At 38.7% G+C, this 16214-nt stretch overlaps 1 protein-coding gene across 1 annotated transcript; it reads left to right on the top strand.

Moving 5' to 3' along the window:
- The first annotated feature begins 9468 nt into the window (after nucleotides 1–9468).
- LOC105002098 (eukaryotic translation initiation factor 4 gamma 2-like) lies at nucleotides 9469–12364 on the top strand. The gene is given in 5 exon segments (XM_010858580.1): nucleotides 9469–9549; nucleotides 9681–9741; nucleotides 10485–10631; nucleotides 10751–11090; nucleotides 11092–12364. Coding segments are annotated over 5 exon segments (1902 nt in total).
- Nucleotides 12365–16214: the final 3850 nt, after the last annotated feature.

Genomic DNA, 16214 nt, shown 5'->3' with positions numbered 1-16214 from the left:
CTGAGCAACTGAACTGAACTGAACTGATACCCACTTGTATAGTGCCTCAAAATACAGGATTTTATCATTAGTGTTAATAAACCTTATACCCTGAAAGTTCCTGAAGCTTCTGTGAAAATGAAACTGTGTTCAAATGCTATACTCTGTGAAATATAATTGCTCTGCTAAGTTTTGGAAAAAATTTCAACAGTGAAAAAAGGTGACATAACCTTCCATAAGACTTTCTATTTAACCCCTAGTTAATCAAACAAGAAAACTGACACTATTTTCCTAGCTTTCAAATTACACAGGACTTTATTTTCCTTTTCAAGTTCAGTATCGGGTCTGAGACTCTGTGTGGAAAGGACTAATAAAATAAACAATATAAAGTTGATTGTGGTTGCACCTATTAAGTTTGTCTCTTACAAGGTTACTTTTCCTTTTTAGGTAGAATTAATTTAAATATTTCAGAAAAATAAAATTCTCTACTTACTAAAAATTTCTAAAAAAGAAGACACCAGTATTTCCCACCATTAATAAAATAATGACTGTTTAAAAGACTTAATTCACAGGAAAATTCTTCATTTTTCTACCATCACTGGAATAAAATGAAACATCAGTTTTTGCACAGTAACCTTTAAATCTTAAAAAAAAAAAATCCTTTTACCCTTTTCCCCCTCAAAAGGTCCTAGCTTCTATAATGTGTTTTTTGTTCTTTTTTGAGATGTAACTAATATATGACATTAGATTAGTTTCAAGGATAGTTAGGGAGTTTGGGATTGATATGTACACACCATTAATTTTAAACAGATAACCAGCAAGGACCTACAGTATAACACAGGGAACTCTGCTCAATATTATGTGACAACCTAAATGGGAAAAGAATCTGAGAAAGAATTGATACATATATATGTAAATGAAAAAAGAATAAAATAAGATTGTACACTGCTAAAATAGTTGTTTTAGGTGTACAATGTGATTTAATATTTGTTTATATTATGAAATGATCACCACAGTAAGTCTATATAACATCCATCATCACACATAGTAAAAAAAACTTATGAGAAATTTAAGATCTACTTTTAACAACTTTAAATATTTAATACAGAATTATTAACTATAGACACCGTGCCATTCATTATTAGGAGATTTTATAACTGGAAGTTTGTACCTTCTGACCTCCTTTATATAATGAGTGTTTCTTAGTCAACTTCTCTGATTATAAGATAAAAAAGTACAACCAGATGTGACAGCCTGGCTATTTTCCATTCATATTCACTATCCCATAATTATTTATTATTATATGTACAATATTCACTTCTTGGGTTTTAGTGGGTTCCCCACCCCACTAAATGGAATACTTTGCATTTCACATGTCGAGTTTTATTTCCTATAGGTTCTTTAGTTTATGAAAGTAATTTTGAGTTCTGAAATGCTAACTACATCATACAACAGAATGAGAGTCATGCCAAAAATACTAATATCAAAGCATTGTGAAAATTCAAAGAAGGGAAAGTTAATTTCTATCTATGTGGATCAGTATATTCACACAAGAGTAAAATATTAGCGACAGGAGATAGAATTTGTTGGGCAACATAGATGTTGGGAGAAAACATTGTATTAACAATGCAAGCAAATATACAAAGGTATGGGAATGCTGGGTATTTAGATGAAAAAGTAAATTGTTCAGTTAGCCATACATATAACATGCATAAGTTAAAGAGGCTGGAATGGAAGAATGTTGATATTTTATCATCAAAAATATAAAAGTATATTGCCCCCAGTTCTCATCTACATAAAGAAAATATACAAAATGCAATCTCTGGTTAGCTTTCTGAGGCACTCAGGAAAATTGTATTTAAAATAAGTTTTGATTATTTATAATAGGACAAACATTTTGAAACTACCGCTTTTAGAGTATGAGGGAAATTATGTAGAATTCTTCAGTGACACTTAGGAAAGCAATAAAATATTTATCAATCCACTTGTGTTGGGGTACCTACAGCATTCATATAATTTGCATCTCTTGCTGATAGTGGTCTATTCAGTTTAGGTATCTAGTTTAAGGATCAGAAGACAATTAACATTTAATTACAAGCTCATATGGCTTACCTGATATTGCTTCTATGCTATTAACTGCTTGTTTCAACTAAATGCTTTACATCATACTGCTAAATCAGAGCGAATGTTGCTAAACAAGTAAAGTATGGCACAAGGGTGCTTTTAAAAAATTTGCAATAGTTTTTCTTAACCTATGTAATTCTTTTCAGGGTTATAGAAGGAGCAATTTTTCTTAAAATGTAACAGTTCTATAAATGATATAAATATTTTTTGGACTGAGTCATTTTTAATAAACATAAAGAAAACTTTTATTAAGATATACTAAAACCATCTACCATATAGAGAAACTTACATGCAACACATTTAACTTTTTATTCTCATTTTTACATGCCAAGATCCACTTTAAATTTTTATTTTGTAACTTTTCTTGCTTGTTCTAATATGTTTACAAACACTCTGAGGAATGATAGAGGATATCAATATGTATAAAATATACTAGAACTTCCCTAGCTTTGTCCCAAATGTTTAATCATCTGTATTTAAGTATTGTATGTTCATTAATGCCATTTTTTCCATTTTCCTGTGCAAGATTTATTGCAATAACCTAAGTCCCAGCTTGCTTTCATTGAATTTTTAATTCCAAAAGGAAGCAAGACACAGCTAATATGAAAATGGAAATGCCATCATATTAAGTAATTAATCTCTTAAAAAAGATGTATTGAAATTCTGTTCCTACTTATCTCTCAAGGTGACAGAAAAAGAGCTCATGCCCGTCTGTCCTGTATGTGAGAACTTTCCCACTGAGCACCATCATTATTGGGGTGGGGTTTCCACGTGACTCAGTGGGGAAAGAACCCACCTGCAGTGTAGGAGATTCAGGAGACATGGGTTCGTTCCCTAGGTTGGGAAGATCCCCTGGAGTAGGGCATGGCAACCCACTCCAACATTCTTGCCTACAGAATCCCATGGACAGTGGAGCCTGGTGGGCTACAGTCCACAGGGTTGCAATGAGTCTGACATGACCAAAGAGACTGAGCATGCACACACATTATTGGGTTGATAATATCTTGAAAATCCAAGAAGTAAAAGATATACTTTGAGTATGAGAGTTTTTGTTATGAGATAAATTAGAGATAATTTTGGCTTAGCTAAAGAGATATGGCCATAAGAGTGTTTCAGTTTGGTATACTGATTATTTTTCTCCTAGGTACTATAAAAATTTGAAGCAGCAAAAAGAAGCAGCTGCATTTCTGATCAATTCTTAGTAATTAATGTTTTACTGAAAAATAAGTGACCTGTTTTGATGCAACAACCTTAAACCCAAATAGAATTTACACCTGCTTCTTATCAAAATGAGAAAATGAGAATCATAAAGATCTGAGCCATTCATTTATTTACTTAAAAATTATTGAGTATCTACTATGTACTTGGCATTGTTCTTGGTGATAAGCTATAAATTTGAGAATGTTACAACTTTGCTTTGTAGTAGAGTAACCATTGTTACCTTTTCACTTTGCACCAGCTGGTACAGCTACTGAACACAAGGCTACTCTACCAAATGAAGTAGATTAATACTAGTTATTGGAGAATTTAGTAAAATGCCTACCAAATTCCACGGCTGTGAGTCCATTGCTACATTTCTGGTATAAGTTGGTTTTGTTGTCTGATGAGATATCATGGCAAATGGATGAGGCTTTCTGTAAGTCCACAGATGGTATTGCTGGCAGAAGGACTGTGGATGGAGATTGCCTATTGACATCAAGAATCTATGACCATCTCAGTAAAGCCCATTCTCTGTCCTTCCTGTATTAGAAAAGATCCAATACAATCAATTAGTCACCGAGACCTAGCTAGTTCCCATGGGGAATATCTCTTTTGTTCAAAGACTGAGTACTTAGCCCTGACTGTAGTCATATCAGTCTTGATGAATGAATGCCCATGTTCTTGAATGCACAGATAGCATTCTATGCCACCACAAGCACTTCTTCCCCAAACTTTAGAAGTTATTAAGTAGTACGGGGTGATTGGGGAAAAGGGATTAACGTGCTCAAGATGGTTCATTTTGTCCATTTAATTTGAGATCGTCATACACATGCAATGATCAGAAATCAACTGAAGACTTACATGGGTTTCTCAGCAGGTCTCTGTGGTGTGCTCTGTACTTCTATCTACTCTTCTCCCTCCTTCTAGATGAATGCTAGACTTCTTCTCTCTATACTTAGACTCCCAGTTTTATCTCTTAGACTGCTGGCGTCTCCTCCTGGTTTCCCATTCCCTCTTCTGTAGTACAGAAATTCTTTCCAGGCAGTAACCTAGAATAATCATAGATATGGTATATATTTATAAAAGCAGCCTTAATATTCTTATCTTTTAATTGTATTGCCTAAGTTTTTGTGGGTTTTCCACTGAGATTTTTTTTCTTTCTGCAAGTCATTAATTATTATTCTTGCTTCTTTGCACACTTGTTCATTTTTTATTGTATATGGTGTGACTCTGATTTCTGTCAGGTGAAACTCAATATAACCCCAGCCACTGTGATGTTGGAAAAGGCTCTTGAGAGTCCCTTGGACTGCAAGGAGATCCAACCAGTCCATTCTGAAGGAGATCAACCCTGGTATTTCTTTGGAAGGAATGATGCCAAAGCTGAAACTCCAGTACTTCGCCACCTCATGCAAAGAGTTGACTCATTGGAAAAGACTCTGATGCTGGGAGGGATTGGGGGCAGGAGGAGAAGGGGACGACAGAGGATGAGATGGCTGGATGGCATCACCGACTCGATAGATGTGAGTCTGAGTGAACTCCGGGAGTTGGTGATGGACAAGGAGGCCTGGTGTGCTGCGATTCATGGGGTTGCAAAGAGTCGGACACGACTGAGTGACTGAACTGAACTGAACTGATTGTGCCCCAGAAATTAATTGCCTATTGCTTTCTGGTGATTCTTTCTTTGGTCTTTGTAATTTCTTCTTATGAATAGACAAATCAGTACTTAAGCATAGACTCAAGGAAATCTTTATACAAAGCTCCAGAGCTCTTTTACAAGACATGTAAAAGATGCTTCTGACCTTCAACAAATTTAGAATGTTGTGGGAGAGAGTTAAGAGATCTAATTGAATAACTACAATAGATTTCTTTCTTTCATTTTCCCCAAATATGCATTCCTGGACAGAGTAGCCTATATATATACCCAGAGGAATATGAGTAGATCATTCTAAATAAAGAGATGTCAACTGAGTGAATTTTTATTTCAAAATTTTAAAATATTAACTTTTTACAAGCATCAAAAGAAACTGGTGTTTTTAAATAGAGGATGGATTGATTGATTTGCTTATCTGGCCATGCCCCACAGCTTTTGGGGATCTTAGTTCCCCAACCAGTTATGGAACCAAGGCCCCCTGCAATGGAAACACGGAGTCCTACAATGTACCACCAGGGAATTGCCTAAATAGAGAATTTTAAATAGGTACAGTAGACATGATTTAGTTAAGATAACAATAAGAAAATAATAGACACTGTCCAGAAAATCAGTTGGCGATGTTAGGTGTGAAAAGTATTAGACACAATAGTCCATATGACATGAAACACATAATAGATTCAACAAACAGAATGTGTGCTGTGCTGTGCTCAGTTAACACGTCGTGTCTGACTCTTTGTGACCCAATGGACCGCATCCTGCCAGGATCCTCTGTCCGTGGGATTTTCCAGTCAAGAATACTGGAGTGGGTTTCCAAGCCCTCTTCCAGTGGATCTTACAACCAAGGGATTGAACCCGTGTCTCCTGAGCCTCCTGCATTGGCGAGCATATTCTTGTACCACTGAGCCACCTGGGAAGCCCCACAAAATGGAACAGATACAGACAAAAAAAAAACAAGAAAGCTGGAAAGTCTAATTGGGCAGTTCTCCTAGAAGAGAGCATACAAAGATAAAGGAAATGTTAAAAATATGGAACCTACATAGAGAAATATCAGCATCCATATAATAGGGATCACAAAAAGGAAAAAAATAGAAGATAATTTTTTAATAATGAAAAGAAATTTCTCAGTACTCTTGACTGGAAAATCCCATGGATGGAGGAGCCTGGTAGGCTGCAGTCCACGGGGTCGCTAAGAGTCAGGCACGACTGAGTGACTTCACTTTCACTTTTCACTTTCATGCATTGGAGAAGGAAATGGTAACCCACTCCAGTGTTCTTGCCTGGAGAATCCCAGGGATGGGGGAGCCTGGTGGGCTGCCGTCTATGGGGTCGTACAGAGTCAGACACGACTGAAGTGACTTAGCAGCAGCAGCAGCAGCAGAACTTAAAAAAAAAAAAAAAAAGTGAAAGGTCTCAGATTAAAAGAATCCACTGTGACCAAAAGGAAATATTAAGAAAAGCTACATCTCAGTAAAGTAAAAATTAAGAATACTGAAAAATTCTAAAATTTTCATAGAAAAACAGATCACTTTTAAAGGAAAAAAAGAAAAGGTAACAATACTCTAAGAAAACAATGTATTAATACCATTAAAGTATTAAAAAGAACTTTCAATCTAGAATTTATATGTAGCCAAATTGCCATTTGAAAGTGAGGGTACTGTAAAAACCTTGTTAAGTATACAAGGACTACGAAGTTTTGCCTCACAAAAATCCACATTAAAAACACTTTTAGAAGAAGTACTCAAGATAACTGGGCTTCCCAGGTGCTGCCAATGATAAACAACCCTCCTGCCAATGCAGGAGACGTAAGACACATGGGTTTGATCCCTGAATAGGGAAAATGCCCTGGAGGAGGGAATGGCCATCCACTCCAGTATTCTTACCTGGAAAATTCCATAGACAGAGGAACTTGGTGGGTTACAGTCCATGGGCTCACAAAGCGTCAGACATGACTGAGGTGATTTAGCATGCACATACTCAAGATAAAGGAGAAAAAAGTCTCAGAGGTGCTCTAAGAAATTTGCTAATGAAAATGATTAAATACCTAGACCAAATTCATAATTAAAAAAAATTAAGACCAAAAGAAGAGAAACAGTAAGCACTCATTTCACAAGCTAGCAAGGTAATACTGAAAATCCTTCATGCTGGCCTCAACAGTAAGTGAACCAAGAACTTTGAGACGTACACGCTGGACTTAGAAAAGGCAGAGGAACCAGAGAACAGCCTTTTTATGGTCCAACTCTCACATCTGTACATGACTACTGGAAAAAAACATGGCTTTGACTGTAGGGACCTTTGTATGCAAAGTGATGTCTCTGCTTTTTAATACACCATCTAGGTTTGTCATAGTTTTTCTTCCAAGGAGAAAGTGTCTTTTAATTTCATGTCTGTGATCACCATCTGCAGTGATTTTGGAGCCCCCCAAAATAAAGTCTGACACTGTTTCCACTGTTTTCCCATCTATTTGCCATGAAGTGATCGGACCAGATGCCGTGATCTAAGTTTTCTGAATGTTGAGCTTTAAGCCAAATTTTTCACTTACATCTTTTACTTTCAAAAGGCTCTTTAGTTCTTCTTTCTGCCATAAGGGTGGTGTCATCTGCATATCTGAGGTTATTGATATTTCTCCCGGCAATCTTGATTCCAGCTTGTGCTTCATCCAGCCTAGCATTTCTCATGATGTACTCTGAAGATAAGTTAAATAAGCAGGGTGACAATATCCAGCCTTGACGGACTCCTTTTCCTATTTGGAACCAGTCTGTTGTCCCATGTTCAGTTCTAACTGTTGCTTCCTGACCTGCATACAGGTTTCTCAAGAGGCAGGTCGTGTGCTCTGGTATTCCCATCTTTCAGAATTTTCCAGTTTATTGTGATCCACACAGTCAAAGGCTTTGGCATAGTCAATAAAGCAGAAATAGATATTTTTCTGGAACTCTCTTGCTTTTTCAATGATCCAGTGGATGTTGGCAATTTGATCTCTGGTTCCTCCAAATCACAAATTGGATTTGTCAGCACTACACCTGGCCTTTTCTGCTACTATGAGTACTAAAGATCACCCTAGTGACTGAAACCAGCTATGTCACCATGACTTAATTGTTTTCTTTGGGGGAAGAGTGGGGCACGAAAGGACAAGACAAAATCAGTAAATGATTTTACTATTGGCTGTAAGAAATTCCTGCTGCTGCTGCTGCTAAGTTGCTTCAGTCGTGTCTGACTCTGTGCGACCCCATAGATGGTAGCCCATCAGGCTCCCCCGTCCCTGGGATTCTCCAGGCAAGAACACTGGAGTGGGTTGCCATTTCCTTCTCCAATGCATGAAAGTGAAAAGTGAAAAGTGAAGTCGCTCAGTCGTGTCCAACTCCTGCAGCCTACCAGGCTCCGTCCATGGGATTTTCCAGGCAAGAGTACTGGAGTGGGGTGCCATCGCCTTCTCTGAAGAAATTCCTACAAATTCATTTATCAGAGATAGCATTCGGCTCATATATGGAGATCATTTATTAAACAGTAGTTTACTTATCACTTCAGAACCTTCACCTCCCTGTATGCAACAATCCTAAACTGTTGTATCATAAATGTTGCCCAATCCTTATTATTCCCCTGCCTTCAAAGATCTGCCTAGACCTCAGAACTTCTAGATTTCCTCCTTTTGAGATACTGCCAAGACTCTGACTTTCTCACTACAGTGAGTTAAACTTCGTTTGTCTTTATTTACACGGGGTCTGATGATACTTTCAGGAATTCGATATTAGGCATTTCTTGCCAAAGCCCCAGCCAATGCTGTCTTATTACTTAAGCCTATGCATTTCCCTAATAAGAAAAGGAGAAAAGACCCCAGACAGATTCCATTTGTGTTGGTACCGGTAGTTATTTTCCTAAAGTGATAAGAAAATTTATTCTCTGTCTGACAAAGGGGGATATCTTCTTTAGAGGTGGGACAAGATGAGGAGCAGGTCTCTGGACTGGTTGTGTCCACAGAGGAGACATAAGGCTGAGGTTAGCTTAGTCCTTGGACTCTGGCAGCAGTCAGATTTAGTATACGGTTTTCGGTGGGGGGTGCGGGGGGGCGTTAAAGAATTTTTTTTTTTTTGATGTGGACAATTTGTTTGAATCTTTATTGGATTTGTTACAGTATTGCTTCTGTTTTATGTTGTTTTATTTTTTTGACTGTGCGGCATGTACGATCTGAGTTCCCTGACTAGGAATCAAACCTATACCCTCTGCCTTGCAAGGGGAAGCCTTAAGCACTGAACCGTGAGTGAAGTCCCCTAGAATATGGTTGTACATGGGTTGTCCCGTCTGCTCTAGTTAGGCCTTAATCTCAGATCACGGTCACATCAGGGCTTGCGATGGTGTGGGGAGTCAAGGGGGCAGAGAGTAAAAGGTAGTGTTGTCTCCCCTACATGCTTTGCACTGAGGCCCAGGCAGCAGTAAGGCCACTGCTCCAGGGAAGCTGATCAAAACGCAGTGACCAGAGGCCCATGCAGAGTTAACTGGTGTGAGACGCTGTAGCAGCGCGGATGGGCTCCAATAAGATGGCAGAGGACTCCTTCCCCTTTCTCGAATATAGTAGGAGCAGTATTTTCGCCAAAGGAAAGAAAGTAGAAATTTGGAATACAGTTACAGAGTGATAATTAGAGCATTTTGTTTGAAGTTTCCTGTTCCTTTTGTCTGGGAAAGAATAAACAAGGGCCTACTGCAATCCTTGCTCGTATCCTCTGTTTCCCTACAGATCTGTAGTTGCCTGAAGGAGACACTGCCGTCTCTCCCAAGGTGGAAGACTGGGGAAGGAGGTAGGTGAGCAGAATGTCAAAAGGCTGCTAGATCGTTCTAGAGTTGTAATTACTAATGAGAATTCATGAATCAACTCCTCAGCCAGGGGCCCATAGGCAACTTCTATTTTGATCAAACAATTATTTATCCTGACACGGGTGGAACACGTGGAGAACATTTCAGCAACAGAACTTATTTCTTTTTTTCATTTAAAAGCAAGATGATAAATTATCTCAGAGAATTGTTCTCATTTTCCTCTAAGAATATATCTGTATATAAAAATAACATGTAAATAGAATACTATAGAGTAGACTGAGTATTGGTACAACTCTGCCTAACTGGAAATAACATTGATTTTTAAAATCTATTGCTTAGGGAAGGTATAAATCATCTTTGCTGCCAAATTATGTATTTTGTAATAATCCTTGTTTCAGTAGGCATCTTAAGTGTTGATTTCCTACATGGTGTGTTTTGTAACTAACGTTGGAAATGCAGGAGATCTCAGGAAAAGTTGTATTTCCCCCTATTTTTCAGTTACAAGGTTAACTATATATTTATAAAAAGAAGGCTGCATGTGATAGAGTGAGGAGGGTGTGAATCAAAGTCCCTGCCCTTTCTCAGCAATAAATTATCATGACCTTGGGAAAATCATTTAACCTCTGTGAAAAACAATTCACATTTTTGCAAAACTTGGAAGTCTTATCTAGATCATGGGTGGGCAAACTGTTTCTATAAACAGTAATTAATATTTTAGGCTTTGCAGGGTATCTGGTGTCTATTGCAACGTTTAGTTCTGCTGTCATAGTGCAAAAAGCAATCACAGGCCAGCAGCGAGTCGGAGCTCTATGGAGGTGGCGGCGAGTATCGGGTGGTGGTTGCAGCAGCGACTCTTCTGAGCCGTTTCAAGCCGGTTCAGACTCCTTCCTCCCCCTTCCCTCCCCCTTTTTTGTTTTCCGTTCCCCTTCCCCCTCCCTTCCCTGTCCCCGACGACCGGATCCTGAGGAGGCAGCTGCTGTAGCAGCTGCTGAGTTCTCGGTGAAGGTTTTTCATTTCTCCCATCCTCTTCCCTCCCCACCCCATCCATTAATATTATTCTTTTGAAGATTCTTCGTTGTCAAGCCGCCAAAGTGGAGAATGCGATCGCAGAAGTGGGTGCTTCTCGTTTCAGTGCTTCTTCGGGCGGAGGAGGAAGTAGGGGTGCACCTCAGCACTATCCCAAGACTGCTGGTAACAGCGAGTCCCCGGGGGAAACCCCAGGGCAAAACGCTCAGAAATGGATTCCTGCACGAAGCACTAGACGAGATGACAACTCCGCAGCAAACAACTCCGCAAATGAAAAAGAACGACATGATGCAATCTTCAGGAAAGTAAGGCATATTAAACAAGCTTACTCCTGAGAAGTTTGGCAAGCTATGCCTTGAGCTCCTCAGTGTGGGTGTAGAGTCTAAACTCATCCTTAAAGGGGTCATACAGCTGATTGTGGACAAAGCCCTAGAAGAGCCAAAGTATAGCTCACTGTATGCTCACTTATGTCTGCGATTGGCAGAAGATGCACCAAACTTTGATGGCCCAGCAGCAGAGGGTCAACCAGGACAGAAGCAAAGCACAACATTCAGACGCCTCCTAATTTCCAAATTACAAGATGAATTTGAAAACCAAAGCAGAAATGTTGACGTCTATGATAAGCGTGAAAATCCCCTCCTCCCTGAGGAGGAGGAACAGAGAGCTATTGCTAAGATCAAGATGTTGGGGAACATCAAATTCATTGGAGAACTTGGAAAGCTTGATCTTATTCATGAATCTATCCTTCATAAGTGCATCAAAACACTTTTGGAAAAAAAGAAGAGAGTCCAACTCAAAGATATGGGAGAGGATTTGGAGTGCCTCTGTCAGATAATGAGGACAGTGGGGTCTAGATTAGACCATGAACGAGCCAAGTCCTTAATGGATCAGTACTTTGCCCGAATGTGCTCCTTGATGTTAAGTAAGGAATTGCCGGTGAGGATTCGTTCCCTGCTGCAGGATACTGTAGAGTTGCGAGAATACCATTGGGCTCCTTGCAAAGCTTTTCTTGACAATGGACCAAAGACGATCAATCAAATCCATCAAGATGCAGTAAAAGATCTAGGAATATTTATTCCTGCTCCTATGGCTCAAGGGATGAGAAGTGACTTCTTTCTGGAGGGACTGTTTATGCCACCCAGGATGAAAATAGATAGGGACCCACTTGGAGGACTTGCTGATATGTTTGGACAAATGCCAGGAAGCGGAATTGGTATTGGTCCAGGAGTTATCCAGGATAGATTTTCACCCACCATGGGGCGCCATCGTTCAAATCAGCTCTTCAGTGGCCATGGGGGACACATCATGCCTCCCACACAGTCGCAGTTTGGGGAGATGGGAGGCAAGTTTATGAAAAGCCAGGGGCTAAGCCAGCTCTACCATAACCAGAGTCAGGGACTCTTATCCCAGCTGCAAGGACAGTCGAAGGATATGCCACCTCGGTTTTTTAAGAAAGGACAGCTTAATGCAGATGAGGTTAGCTTGAGGCCTGTTCAGTCTTTCCTAATGAATAAAAATCAAGTCTCTTTAAAAGAAACATGGTTTACTTGCACAAAACTGATCAGTTTTGAGAGATCGTAAATGCCCTTGAAGTGGTCTTTGTGGGTGTGAAACAAATGGTGAGAATTTGAATTGGTCCCTCTTATTATAGTATTGAAATTAAGTCTACTTAATTTATCAAGTCATGTTCATGCCCTGATTTTATGTACTTGTATCTATCAATAAACATTGTGATACTTGAAAAAAAAAAAAAAAGCAATCACAGACACATGTCTAAATGGGCATGGCTAGATTCCACTATTCATAGACATTGAAATTTGACTTTCATACAATTTTCATGTCATGAACTATTATTTTCTTTCATTTCTCCACCAACCATTTAAAAATATGAAAAGTATTCCCAGCTCATGAACTGTACAGAAAACAGGATATGGACTGGATTTAATTCAGAGGCCCTGATTTCCTAACCCTTGAACTAGATCTCTGCTGAGAACAAAATTCCCTTTGACTTTGGTTTTCTTGGGGCTGAAATGGCAAAGGTACAGGTCAGTCTTGAGGTAAAGAAGTAAAATGAGAATCAAGATTTTAGAGAAGTTGCAGAAGATGTTATGATGGAGTAATGTTTTGGGAATGGTGCAACAAGAAACTAGCTGAGGAAAGGGACAACTCAGGGAAAAGAATAACTCCGAGTAGTAGAGTTGCCTAACTAATGGCCAGAATGTGTAAGTAAGATATCTCTGGCTTGAACTGAAACAGAAGTAAACCTGGAAAAGAAATAGAGATAGGTGGAGACGACAATAAATATGACATTATATGTTTTTTCATGCATGTTTGCGTGTGTTAGCAATCATTAATACCCAGAACTATGCAGAAAACATTGTGAGTGAATATGGGAAAAATCAGACATGACCAATATGTGCAAGAAAAGAGGAATAAGGATATGAACACAAGATGAATAAAAATCAAAACATTTTAAATGAGTTTATAAATGAGTTGTCTTCTCCTACAGCCATTTATTTTTTAATTTAAATTTATTTATTTTAATTGGAGGCTAATTACAATATTGTATTGGTTTCGCCATACGTCAACATGAATCTGCCACGGGTGTACACGTGTTCCCCATCCCAAACCCCCCTCCCACCTCCCTCCCCGGACCCACTCACTCTGGGTCATCCCACGTGTACCACGCCCCAAGCATCCTGTATCATGCATCGAACCTGGATTGGCGATTCATTTCTTATATGATACTATACATGTTTCAATGCCATTCTCCCAAATCATCCCACCCTCATCCTTTCCCACAGAGTCCAAAAGACTGTTCTATACATCTGTGTCTCTTTTGCTGTCTCACATACAAGGTTATCGTTACCATCTTTCTAAATTCCATATATATGCGTTAGTATACTGTATTGGTGTTTTTCTTTCTGGCTTACTTCACTCTGTATAATAGGCTGCAGTTTCATCCACCTCATTAGAACTGATTCAAATGTATTCTTTTTAATGGCTAAGTAATCCATTCTAAAGGAGATAAGCCCTGGGTGTTCTTTGGAAGGAATGATGCTAAAGCTGAAACTCCAGTACTTTGGCTACCTCATGCACAGAGTTGATTCATTGGAAAAGACCCTGATGCTGGGAGGGATTGGGGGCAGGAGCAGAAGGGGACAGAGGATGAGATGGCTGGATGGCATCACCAACTCGATGGACGTGAGTTTGAGTAAACTCTGGGAGTTGTTGATGGACAGGGAGGCCTGGCATGCTGCGATTCATGGGGTTGCAAAGAGTCGGACACAACTGAGCGACTGAACTGAACTGAACTGAGAAACAAGTTATATGGCAATAAGGCATATGTTAAAAGCAGGTTGGCTTATTGGGTAATGACTTTTATGTATGTTAACAAGAGGCAGGAATAAATATTATTTAAATGGTTAACATCAAAGCAGACATTGATTTCATCTACTGGCTATAAAAGAGTTGACTCCTCTTATGCCCATCTGGGCAATGTTCTAGATTATGTGTTCAATATGTTGACTTTTAATAAACTTACTAGAATGTTTTAGGTCTGTGACTTGCCTTACTTATCCTGGCCAATGATTTCCAGGGCTTCAGCTTGATAAGTATGGATGTAGATAGATATCTATCTATTTTTCTATCCAGCAGTCATCTAATAAGGACATTCCTAAGAGATATCTTGCTCTGGTCATATATAAAGATAAACTATGCTGCAAAGCAGTAAAATAGTTCAGCAAAACTGCATTCACTATGAACTTAAGGATATAGAAAGTGTAGACACAATAGATAGCTTTTTACCAATATATTTCATAAATAAAAGTAATAAAGAACACTAGAGTGAGTACCCTGAGGGAGTTGCTTAAAGTAATAAATAAGTAGGATTTTGCCAAGTGCTCATTTGATGAGGAGATGGTAGCAATCTTTGTAAGAATCATAAACATTAATTTAACTCCTTCTTTACTCATTAAATATATTCAGATGCATAATAAGCATAAGATTTCATGAAGAAAAAAATCACAACTTTACAGGGAAATATTGTTGACAATAGGTTTGTCTTAAGGTAGGTGCACACAGAAATTCTTAATGGACTCTTAAAAGTATTCCTGGACTTCTTAAAAGTCCATGATGGACTCTTAAAAGTATTCATTGAGCTTCTTTAGTGGAACTCACCTTCCAATGCAGGAGACATGGATTTGATTCTTGGTCTGGGGAGATCCCACATGCCACGGAGCAACTAAGCCCATTTGCCACTACTGAAGCCTGGAAGCCTAGCTGTGCTCTGCAACAACAGAAGCCACCGCATTGAGAAGCCTGCGCACTGCAATGAAGGGTAGCCCCCCACTTGCTGCAACTAGAGAAAGCCCTTGGAGAGCAGCAAAGACTCAGCACGGCCAAAAATAAATAAATAAAAAGAATTTTAAAAAAGTATTCATCAAGGAGAAGAGTCACCCACTAGACAATAAGGGGGACTATATTAAATAAATGCATTGATTTTCCCATTTTAGAACTCAGCTAATAAGATTTAGTGATATGATATACTGGGTCTCTGATTCTTATTCCTTTTTATTTCCTTTTGAACTTTTTATTTTGTATACACTCAGTTAATGATGTTGTGATAGTTTCAGGTGAGCAGCGAAGGGACTCAGCCACACATATACATGTATCCATTCTCCCCCAACCCCCTTCCCATCCAGGCTGCCACATAACATTGAGCAGAGTTCCATGTACTATACAATGGGTCCTTGTTGGTTATCCGTTTTAAATCTAGCAGTGTGTACATACTCACCTTATCTAGATTTTAAAAGTATGAGAGTTTAATTATGGGAATGTTTGCCAAGGCACACCTTTGTTCTTTAGCATCTGCTGAGTGAAGGAGCACCTATTAAGCTGTTAAGATATTAATGCTCTTGAACCCCTATGGCTGTGTTAAGTTACCGTGTGTATTGAAATCATTAAGTTCCCTGCCTGTGGTTTGTGGTTCAGCAATGCAAGCATCTCTAGAATTCCTGCTTCCCTACAAAATGTTAGTTGTGTATGGCTGACAGACAGAAACTTGTATTTCTCCTCTAATTTTTTCCTCTTTCAGTCTATGAGGAATATATGTTCTTGGTGTTGATCATTCCTGAGATAGTTGATGAAAAATATTTCATGGCAGAATAATTTATAACATTCCAGTCCTTAAAACATTTGGATATTATAATGTGGTGAATACAGAAGTCATATTCTTCACCCGTCTCAGGGTATGTTCTCATTGTTTGCTGTGGGTTTTAGTTAGTCATTTAATGACTTAGTAAATTATTTTTGTAACTTTTTTTTTTGTAAACTCTTTTTGTCATGTGTGGTGTCTAAAATCTGTTCCTTAAGCTTGTGGTCAGCTACTGTTTTGACAGAAATTTCCTTGAATACTTGGACTTCCTCCCCC

The sequence above is a fragment of the Bison bison genome, unplaced genomic scaffold, assembly GCF_000754665.1.
Source record: "Bison bison bison isolate TAMUID 2011002044 unplaced genomic scaffold, Bison_UMD1.0 scf7180017864389, whole genome shotgun sequence".
NCBI classification, from domain to species: domain Eukaryota; kingdom Metazoa; phylum Chordata; class Mammalia; order Artiodactyla; family Bovidae; genus Bison; species Bison bison.
The sequence above is the reverse complement of the archived record's forward strand: the minus strand, read 5'-3'. Positions and strand labels throughout refer to the sequence as shown.